An 11,675-nucleotide genomic window follows, 5' to 3' on the forward strand; every position below is an offset into this window, starting at 1 on the left:
AGCTCACTTTGTAGACCAGGCTGGCCTCGAACTCAGAAATCCGCCTGCCTCTGCCTCCCGAGTGCTGGGATTAAAGGCGTGCGCCACCACGCCCGGCTCGTCACCCAACTTCTTTATTGTCTTCTGTATAAAAAGTTTGATGCTTGATTTGACAAATTACATTCAGATTCTACACAACCTCTCCTGTGTACATCTGTCTGTCATTCATCCGACGCTTTTCCCACCTGCGACTAGAGACCCGTTCCACGCAGACAAAGGGGCCCAGAGGGTCTGTGGCATCCTCTCAGTGATTACTACTATATTGAACAATGTCTATATCATTTTTAATATTGATGAACTAATTTAACAATATTCATAAAATGCCTGGTAATACCAGAGTTTTTTGAGTTCTACCATGTCAAATTTATTACCCAACAAAGCTGCGTTGTGAATTAGCTACCCTTCGAAATTTAAGGTTTGTGTCTGTGAAATATGTTTTAGTATTAAAACTAGGTCTCTAGTTTTCTCATCTACATTTATTTAATATGCCTGTTTCATTTCTACTTTTGATTTTCTTTTTCTTTAGATGGGTGTCTTAGTCATTGTTCCATTGCTATGGAGAGACACCATGACCAAGGCAACTCTTATAAAATAAAGCAGTTTTTTAATTCTTGGGGTTTTTTTGTTTGTTTGTTTTTTTAATATGAGTACACTGCAGCTGTCCTCAGACACACACTAGAAGAGTACATCAGATCCCATTACAGACAGTTGTGAGCCACCATGTAGTTGCTGGGAATTGAACTCAGGACTTCTGGTAGAACAGTCAGTGCTCTTAACCACTGAGCCATCTCTCCAACCCTAAGTAAAGCATTTAATTGAGGGTTTGCTTAGCGTTTCAGAGGCTTAGTCCCTTACGATCATGGCAGGGAGCGCACCAGCACACAAGGCATTGAGCAGCTGTTACATCCTGGTCTGCAGGCTGAGAGAGGTGGCACAGGACCTGGCTTGGGCTTTTGAAATCTCAAAAGCTATCCCCAGTGATACACTCAGTCCAACAAGACCACACCTCCTAATACTTCAAATAGTATCACTCTAAAGTTACTAAACATGTTTCTCTCTCTTTCTAGAGCATAAAACCAGTATAATCTTCTCTAAACTCGTGGGTTGTTATCTTTAGCCTCTGGCTAACATCTTAAAGCTACAAGGTGATGCGCTGTGCTGCCTGCCTCCTCACGTCGGAGACAAGGAATTTCACATACATTTATTATTCTTTTCCTCAGCGCTTTGCTGATTTATTTTTAAATTCAAATTATTACTTTAAAACTCCTAAACTAACAAAAAGAGAGAAAGACCCACATAACAAAATTAGAAAGGAAAAAAGGTGGTGGTGGAGGTGGGGATTACCACAGAGTCCTATAACTTGCACAGAATCATTAGGAAATACTCTGAAAATTCATACTTAAAACAAACTAGAAGAAATGGACAAATTCCTAGACACCTATGACCTACCAAAATTTAATCAAGAAGATATAAACAAACAGATTTATAACAAGGAATAAGGTTGAAACAGTAATAAAAAGTCTCCCAAGAAATAAAAGCCTGCAATTTGATGGATTCGCTGCAGAATTTGCCCAAACCTTGAAAGAAAAGCTAACATAAATATTAGTCAGCTTATTCCATAAAAGAGTAGGGGAAGGGACATCACCAAACACATTGTACAAAGCTATCATTACTCTGATACCAATATTAGATTAGTACTAACAGAAGGATGGGAGGGAGGGAGGGAGGGAGGAAAGGGGGGGGGCATGGAAAAAGGGAGATAAAACAATTTCTCAATGAACACATACACCAGCAGCTTTCCAACATGCTGTTAGCACACTTAGCAAGCAAGCAATCACAAAAGGGTGTTCCTATTCACAACAGCCACAAGCAAACAACAGCAAACCTTACCTAAAGGGGTAAGAGGACCACAAAGCAAACTTTCAAGACAGAAAACAACAACAACAACAAAAACAAACAACACAAAAAACAATAGCTTTCATCTAACAGAGAATAAGAGAAAACATTTTTGAGTGACCATAGCTCAGTAACACAGAGTTAGGTTAGCCCAAATTTTGTTCCAACTGGAAACAGTTTCTGGAACTCACTCTGTAGACCAGGCTGGCCTCAAACTTAGAAATCTGCCTGCCTCTGCCTCCTGAGTGCTGGGATTAAAGACGTGCGCCACCACGCCCGGCTTTTTGGAAACAGTTTTATTAAGTGGTTTTGTTTGTTTTTCAAGACAGGGTTTCTCCATGTAGCCCCTCGTGTCTGTCCTGTAACTCTCTTTGTAGAACAAGCTGGCCTCGAACTCAGAGATCTGCCTACCTTTGCCTCTCGAGTGCTGGGATTAAAAGTGTGTGCCAGCTTTACCAAGTTTTTATACATTCATCCATTGATGGGCATTTAGACTGGTTCTGTTTCCTAGTTACAGTGACTGACGAGGTGTAACCTCCCGAGGCTATACACGCCCCCCACCCCACCCCCACCCCACCCCCATGACCCTATTTTCTCGTTTCTCCTTGCTACTCTCTCTGCTCCCATGGCCAGTGAACTTCTGTGTCCCTCTGTTCCGGATACCTCTGCTTGCTCCACTGTAGCTACAATAAAAAAACCTTCCCCCTGGTCAAGAAGTAGCAGTGCACAACTTTATTGAGGCCAGCCTGGTCTACAGAGCCAATTACAGGACAGCTAAGGCCACAGAGAAACCCAGTCTTTTTTTTTTTTTTTTTTTCTTTTTTTGGAGACAGGGTTTCTCTGTGTAGCCCTGGCTGTCCTGGAACTCACTGTAGACCAGGTTGACCTCGAACTCAGAGACCCACCTGCCTCTGCCTCCCAAGGGCTGGGATCAAAGACGTGCCCCACCACTGCCTGACGAGAAACCGGTCTTGAAAAACTAAAACAAACAAACAAACAAAGCCTTCCATGGAGCCACAGAGCCGTCTCTGGTTCTTTACTGTACCCTCAGTGACATGAATGAGTTCAGCAATAAACACTGGTATGTAAGTGTGTCCACAGTATGTTGGAGTTTGAGTTCCGAGAGCATGGCTGTGTTACCTGGTAGGGTTGCTTGCAGGTTTGTTTTAGAAACCTCTATAGTGATTTCCATAGCAGCTACAGAAGTTTACATCCTCAATGTCAGTAACAAAAAGAAAGGTTCCTTTCGATCTATATCCTTGTAAATACTGGTTGTTATTGGTTTCCTTGATAGGTAGCCAATCTGATTGGAGTGCACGGTCCTTCCTGTTAATGGTGGTCTTGGCTATTTGGTCTTTTATGCTTCCTTATGATTTGTGTGTGTGTGTGTGTGTGTGTTTGTTTGTTTGTTTGTTCTTACATAGACAATGGCAAACCCACAGACAGCATTATACTAGAGACTGAGAGTGTTTCCTCTAGCGTCTGGAATGAGACAAGTGTGCCTGTTCCTTCCACTCTTCATCAAGAAAGCGCTTAAAGCCGGGCGTGGTGGCGCACGCCTTTAATCCCAGCACTTGGGAGGCAGAGGCAGGTGGATTTCTGAGTTCGAGGCCAGCCTGGTCTACAAAGTGAGTTNGGTGGATTTCTGAGTTCGAGGCCAGCCTGGTCTACAAAGTGAGTTCCAGGACAGCCAGGGCTACCCAGAGAAACCCTGTCTCGAAAAACCAAAAACAAATAAAAAAAAAAAAAAAAGAAAGCGCTTAAAGTTCCAACTAGAACAACTAGACAAGAGACATACATAAAAGTTAGACAAATAGGGAAGGAATGAGTCAAATGATTCCTATATAATCCTAAGACTCTACCACAAAGCTCAGCCCTCATAAAAAGTTTCAACCAAGAGGCAGGGTTCTAAATAAACATACAGAAACCAGTAGCTTACTTACATACTAAGAACAACCTGGCCCAGAAAGACATGGGGAGGAGGGAGTTCTACTCACAATAGCCTCCAACAAACAAATAACAACAAACTAACCAAAGAGGTGAACGATCCATCCATCGCTACAATGCAAACTTCTAAGGCAGTGGGGAAAAAAAATCTCGAAGACACTGGAAGATTTCAGAAAGATCTCCCAAGATGGATGGAAATAATACTATAAAAAGGCCTCTAGCACCAAGAACAATCTACAAATTCAACATAATCCACATTTTAAAAAAATCACAGAACTAAACAAAAAACTAAAACCCTAAAATTCATGAAACTAAAACAGGCACCCTGAGAGGAAAGGATGACATCTTAAATGGGGGAGGGAGGGAGTGTGATGAACCTCATGTTATAAGAAAGCAGAACAGGGTACCATTTCCAGGAAAGGGGGGGGGTGGGCGTCCAGAGAGGGACTGGTAAAGGGGATGGAAGAGCCACAGAAGAGGGAATTAAATAAGAACAAAGAGCAATGGCAGGAATGGCTGAACAAACTAGTTACTTTGTTTCAGTATTGAACTAGTTACTTTGTATGCTAATGTAAATGACTAAAGATCAGATTAAAGGATTGAAAGGCAAGTGACCCTGGTGTTAAGAAAAGCCTTGGGTGGGTTTGGTCTCCTCAGCCCCCCCCCCCCCCCCCCCCCCCCCCCCCCCCCCCCCCTTTTTTTTTTTTTTTTTTTTTTTTTTTTTTTTTTTTTTTTTTCTGCTTCTCTCTTAGCACAACCAGGGCATGGGTAGCCCTGGGTAGTGTTCTTTAGCTCCTCTCTGCATAGCCTGTTAGGCTTCGGAACTCAAGAGAGTCAGAATTAACTTGCAGTTTCCACCATCGTCCAACACCAGGAAAGACATCTAGGCTTTAACTTGCAAAATGAAAAGTAGCTGCCGCATGCCCTCGGTCGGTCACCCCTTCAAACGCCCTCTCCCTTCTCCCTGGGGGTGGGGGTGAGGTGGGGAGGTCTGTTTACTCAGATGGAAGCACCCGGTGCAATTTACAAAAAGAGTCTGTTATTCCACCAATCAAGTCCCCAAAAGCTAGATGTGAACAACTGTGTTAAACTGAACACACGGAGTCTGGAGAAAGTTTTCCTCCACGAACTTCCTTGGACCTCCACGGATTTCAGCAACATGATTTGACAGAAATGCGCGTGTCAGTCCTCTTGCTTCCTGCGGCCCTCACCTCCACCTTTGGCCCCGGCCCAAAGCCTTGCTCTTTGCTCTGTACAGGAATCTAAGGAGGGGCGGGCGCATTCTGATTTCTCAGTTTCTCATGACAGGACAACAGGAGGCACACAGCAGTCTAGAAGGTGAAAATAAGACGAACAGACCATTTCCCCAGCTTTGAAAGTAAGAAAAGAGTGGTATTCTTATGCAAGTTACTACAGATTGCAGGAATTTTGTTCCCGAACATCAAATCCCCATGCTGTCTACTCTAATGTGGCCTGGGAGTCTCACATACATGGGATAACCCAAATTGGCATAAGAAAGGCGCGGGGTGGGCGGGTAGAGGAGAGACGGAGCCTTCAATTGTTTCTGATCTGAGTGATATTTTCCCCCTCGCTAAGGTGGAAAGCCTGAGAGCCCCAGTTGGGGACCACTCACCATCCTCGAGCCAGGAACTCATGTAGCTGAGGATGTAGGTGGGGTCCAGAATCTTCTTGATATAGTCTCTGAATGCTTGCAGATTCTGCCGCTGCTCCGCTGTCATTCTGTGGCTCCAGGCGATCTATGAGCGCCCTGGCTCCCCCAAATCCGCCAGAGATGAACGTGGTGGGGACTTTCCAAGGAGTCCCGATGAAAAAGCTGCCTAGCCTGCTGGCGCTAGGAAACCGAAACTGCCTCAGGGCGCTGGAGGGGGCGGGGGGGGGGGCGGGGATCCAGTTTCGTTTCTGAACCTAGACAGCCACTGAACCGCAGGGACCCAGAAGTACCTTGGAAATTGCCTTTAAGTTGGGGCGCAGCTTTTCGCGTAGTGGGTTTATATTTCTAAAGTGCGCACAATTGAAGTGCATAGTTCAATGAGTTTTGAAAAACATAAACGCCAGTTACCTCTTCCACAGATCAGCTGGGTCCTACAGTAATCTTTAACCTTTTTTTCCCTCCTCGGGGCAGGGTTTCTCTATGTAGCTCTGACGGTCCTGTAACTAGATCTATAGACCGGCTGGCCTCAAACTCACAGAGCTCCGAGATCGTCCCTGCTTCGGCCTCACAAGAACCGGGATTAAAGACCCCCACCCCCTCCACCTCACCTTCCATGCCACCACACCACCACCACCAGACCTAAAGAAGAGTTGAGGGAAAGATTGCGGGCCCGAAGGGGATAGGAACTCCACAGGAAGACCAACAGAGTCAACAAATTTTGATCCTTAGGGCTCTCAGAGACACCACTAAGCAAAGAGCACACACGGGCTAGGCCTCCCTGCACTTTTGTAGCAGGTGTGAGTTTGGTCTTTATATGAGTCCCAAACAACTGGAGCGTGGCTGTCCCAAAAGCTGTTGCCTGTCCGTGGGATATGTTCTTCTAGCTGGGCTGCCTTGTCTGACCTCAGTGGGAGAGGATGCGCCTAGCCTAACAGAGACATGATATGCCAGTGTGTGTGTGTGTGTTTGTGTGTGTGTGTGCGTGTGTATGTGTAATACCCAGAGGGGCCTCCAACCGCTCAGAGTAGGGGAGGGGGCATGAGGTGACTGGGAGGAGGCAGTGAGTGGGATGTAAAGCGAATACGTTAAAAAAAAAAAAAGTGAAAACAATAGTGAAAAAATTTTTTTAAAGAAAATGCCCTAGCCGGCTGTGGTGGTGCACGCCTTTAATCCCAGCACTCCGGAGGCAGAGGCAGGCGGATTTCTGAGTTCGAGGCCAGCCTAGTCTACAAAGTAAGTTCCAGGACAGCCAGGGCTATACAGAGAAACCCTGTCTTGAAAAACATACACACACATAAAAAAGCCCTACAGGCCAGTCTTATGGTTTCCTTAATTGAAGGCCCCTCCTCTATGATGAATTCAGCTGTGTCAAATTGACCTAAAAGTACCCAGCACACCAGCTCTGGAAGTTATTCAAGCTTCTTTTCGAGTGATCATATGTTTAGTTTTACTCTTGGTTCTACGGTTATTTCAAATTAACTTTTCGATATAACACAGAAAACTACAGCGACTTTTTCCAGACTTCTAATTGTATACTCTCACATATGCTGAAAACCTACCCTTCCTCCGCTGGAGAGCCTTGGGACCTTTATCAGGAAAAAGAAAAAGACAAAACTGACTTTACATGTGTAGATCCGCTTCTGACTCTCCTCCAACTGTTTCTATTCCCTGACATTTATAACAGTACCAACCACTTTACCTGGGTTACTGCAGATTGCAAATGAAATCTTGAAATCAGGTAGTATTGAGTCCCCCAAACTTGTTTCTCAAGTGTGTAAAACCATGCCGGGGGTTTTTTTTTACATTTCCATATCCAATACCAACAGGTCAATTGAAAAACAAAACCAAGTAACTACCAACTGGATGTTTATCAGGGCTGCGCTGAGCCTACAGATGCAATCAGAGGACCAAGTCTTCTCCATGAGCATGGCATTTCTTTTTTTTTTTTTTTTTAAAATTTTTTTATTTATTATATGTAAGTACACTGTAGCTGTCTTCAGACACACCAGAAGAGGGCATCAGATCTCATTACGGATGGTTGTGAGCCACCATATGGTTGCTGGGACTTGAACTCTGGACCTTTGGAAGAGCAGTCGGGTGCTCTTACCCACTGAGCCATCTCACCAGCCCGAGCATGGCATTTCTTTCCATTTATTTAGGTCTCTGGTTTCTCTCAGCTGTACCTTACAGTTTTTTTTTAAAGATTTATTTATTATTATACATAAGTACACTGTAGCTGACTTCAGACACACCAGAAGAGGGAGTCAAATCTCATTACAGATGGTTGTGAGCCACCATGTGGTTGCTGGGATTTGAACTCAGGACCTTGGGAAGAGCAGTCAGCACTCTTACCCGCTGAGCCATCTCACCAGCCCTGTACCTTACAGTTTTAAGGGTACAAATCTTTTATATGTCACATTAACTTTACTCCATGTCCTTTAATACTAATGTAAATGGGATTGTTCCTGAATTCTTATTTTCAAGTTGTTGCTACCCTACAGAAATACAAGTGGGTTTTGATTGCTGACTTTGTATCATGGTACACTGCTAAATTCACTTATTAGCTCTAGTAATTTAATTAAACTTTTCTGGTAGACCATCCTGTCACCTGTGAATAGTCTTACTTCTTCCTGATGCGCTGCTATGACTTGTTAATGTCCATTCCTCATAGATTTCCCAGTCTTTATGCCTTTTGTTTCCTTCCCTTCCCTTGTCACCCTAACACCTCTAGTAGAAAATTGAATGAAAAGGTGAGAGAATTGACAAACTTTATCACTGATCTGGGTGGGAACCCGTTGGCCAGTGCTTCCCTTTAACTGTGACGTCAGATGTGGGTGTAGGCTTGCTTTCCCTGAGTAACTGGGTTATTTGGCCTCCAGTTTTCAAGTCCATCATCAGGGGAAGCCAAGGCAGGAGAAACTCAAAGCTTTAGAAACCTGGAATCTGGGATGGAAGCAGAAACCATGGAGGAATGTGATGTCCTGGCTTTTTTTGCTCTGGATCTTGTTAGATGTGAGAAAAACAAACAAACAAACAAAAAACCAAAACAACAACAAAAACATTTGCACAGCTGTCTAATCAAAGCAAGCTGGATTTAGAAATGCACAGGGGTCTGGCCAGATGACTCCCTAAGAAGTGGGGTTTCAGAGAACAGCCCCTCATTGGCTTTTGAGATTTATTTATTTATTTATTTATTTATTTATTTATTATATGTAAGTACACTGTAGCTGTCTTCAGACACTCTGGCCAGATGACTCCCTAAGAAGTGGGGTTTCAGAGAACAGCCCCTCATTGGCTTTTGAGATCCATTTATTTATTTATTTATTTATTTATTTATTTATTTATTATATGTAAGTACACTGTAGATGTCTTCAGACACTCCAGAAGAGGGCGCCAGATCTCCTTACGGATGGTTGTGAGCCACCATGTGGTTGCTGGGATTTGAACTCTGGACCTTAGGAAGAGCAGTCGGGTGCTCTAACCCACTGAGCCATCTCACCAGCCCTTGAGATCCCTTTTATGGGGAAGGTTAGGGTTCATAGAAAAAGCTGTTGAGATGATTGGCTGTTAGCACCGGGACAGAAGAGTGAGGACTGGGGGGCGGGGGGGCTCAAGGCTGCCTGTGAAGTAGAAGTGAACGAATACATTGTGTGGAAGGGGAGTCATCACAGGTGCTCAGGAGCAAGGCAAACTGGTCCATATACATCACGGGGTTACAAGTTCAGCAGAGGCTGAGAAACATGGTTTGCAGGATACATTAAGCTTAGGAAGCAGAACCCCACCATCCCCTCAACCCTCCCCCCCCCCTTTTTTTTGAGACCAGGTTTCTCTGTGTAGCCCTGGCTGTCCTTAACTCACTCTGTAGACCAGTGGCCTCCAACTCAGAAATCTGCCTGCCTCTGCCTCCCGAGTGCTGGGATTAAAGGCGTGCGCCACCACTGCCTGGGTCAGCTCCCTTTCTTATGCAGCCCAGCACAACCTGGCTAATGGCAGTAGTGCTTCAAGTGTGATGGGCACTTTCCATGGTTCAGGCACAGAGACCTATCTGCGGGGCCATTTCTCAGCTGAGGTAAGTCAGGCTAGGTTTCTGTCACGTTGACAAAAACTGACAGATGCTCTCTGTCAGATTAATGACTCTCTCTCTCTCTCTCTCTCTCTTTCCTACTTTTTAAGGTTTTTTTCCCCCCCATGAATGGATTTTTTTTTCAAATGTCTTTTTCCACATCTATTGTAGTGATCATATATTTTGTTAATATGCCAACTTTTATAGATTGATTTTTATTTTGTTTTATTTGGGACAGGATCCTATATAGCCTAAGCAGGCCTGGAACTCAGTATGTAGTCGAGGATAGCCTTTGAACTATTCCTCCTGCTTCTACCTCTAGACTGTTGGGATTACAAGACTGTGCTAACATGCTTGTCTCATTGGCTCACTTGTGAAGGCTAAGCTGGCCTAAAATTCCTGCAATAAATCTCTTGGTAATGATGTATCATCCTTTTTATATACTTCTGGATTCAATTTGCTGATACTTTTCAATTGGGTTTTTTGTTTTGTTGGCTTTTGGCTTTGGTCTGTGCTCATAATGGTTATTGGCCTGCAATTTCCTTGTAATGCTTTTTGTGCTAGTATCATAAAAGTCTATGTACTGGTAGCATGTTTTCTCCTTAAATATTAACAGGATTCACCAATAGACCATTTGGGCTAGTGATCATATTAGTCATATTTGTTTAGATTCAACTTCTTTTCTACATATAAGGCTATTCAGAATTTTTTAAACTTCACCTTGAATGAATGTTGGGAAATTATGATTTTTTTCAAATGCTAGAATAATTAAATGAAAATCTATTAGACTGGGGCAATTCTAAGACGCAGTAAAGAAATCAGAGAAACAGAGAAGAGGACAAGCTCGGCCAATCACAGGTAGCCGCTGAGCAGTCCTTACTTCCTCTTAACTGCTCACTAAGAAAGTCCAAGTAAGGCCCAAACCGCAACCAATCAAACATATGTGCTTCCCTTGTGGATCCAAGCGCAAAAGCAAAACAAAAAAGAAGACAAGAGAACTTTTTCCCACCAACACCTTCTGGCCAAACTCGGAAGCACTTCTAGTTTGGAGATGGCCAATTCATGGCTTAGCTGCTGAAATAACCATGTTAAAAAGGTAACATGCCCCAGGAATCTTCCAGCACCATACATGTGTTTCTTCTAAATTAGTAAAGTCGTCGCATACTTGTTCATGACTTTCCTTAAATCTTTTTAAAACCTTTAAAGAAATTCACCCTTGTTAGACATTTACCAATGTTACCTTTTGTTTCAGAAAACCAACTTTTACTGATACATTTCTTCATTATTATTCCCTTTTCTATTTTATTGATTTCGGCTGTCAATATTAGTGCTCCTTATCCACTTGCTATTATCATTCTTGTACTAGCTTCTCTGTGTAGTCCTGGCTGTCCTGAAACTCTCGGTAGACCAGGATAGCCTTGAACTCAGAGATCGGCCTGCCTCTGTCTCTAGAGTGCTTTGGTATTAGCTTCTTAAACTAGGATTCTGGGTTGCTTATTTTATAGTTGTCCCTGTATAAAAGCACGTGAGTCACCCGAGTTTCCCCTTTTCAGATGAGAATCTGGAACATTCCACAAATCTTGATGTTATTTTCATGACATTCCATTTGCAAGTTTCTAATATTGTGAATTCCTCTTTGATCTCTAAATAAGTATGATAGGAACTTTCCTAAGTAGCTTTGAGGTACGACTTCTGATTCTGACCTGCTGTGGTGACAGATACTGCAATACTTAGCCTTCTGAAATTTAGTGCAACTTGTTTAGGGCTTGGCATATAAAATATTTTTTTTATTAAACATTTTCTTTATATACATTTCAAATGCTATCCTGAAAGTTCCCTATACCCTACCCCTACCCTGCTCCCCTACCCACCCACTCCCACTTCTTGGCCCTGGTGTTTCCCCTGTACTGGGGCATATAAAGTTTGCAATACCAAGGGGCCTCTCTTCCCAGTGATGGCCTACTAGGCCATCTTATGCTACATATGCAGCTAGAGATACGAGCTCTGGGGGTACTGGTTACTTCATATTGTTGTTCCACCTATAGGGTTGCAGACCCC

The 11,675-nt window shown here is 43.5% G+C and overlaps 1 protein-coding gene across 1 annotated transcript in view; it reads right to left on the minus strand.

Moving 5' to 3' along the window:
• The window catches only part of Ddx58 (DExD/H-box helicase 58), a 45,756-nt gene extending 40,006 nt beyond the window's left edge, over positions 1–5,750 (minus strand). The window contains exon 1 of the mRNA XM_021159600.1: positions 5,516–5,750. Coding sequence (XP_021015259.1) covers positions 5,516–5,621 — 106 coding nt within the window. The 5' untranslated portion in view covers positions 5,622–5,750. The remainder of the gene's footprint in view (positions 1–5,515) is intronic.
• Between the last annotated feature and the right edge of the window lie 5,925 nt (positions 5,751–11,675).

This window comes from Mus caroli, chromosome 4, assembly GCF_900094665.2.
Source record: "Mus caroli chromosome 4, CAROLI_EIJ_v1.1, whole genome shotgun sequence".
Classification (NCBI taxonomy): Eukaryota; Metazoa; Chordata; class Mammalia; order Rodentia; family Muridae; genus Mus; species Mus caroli.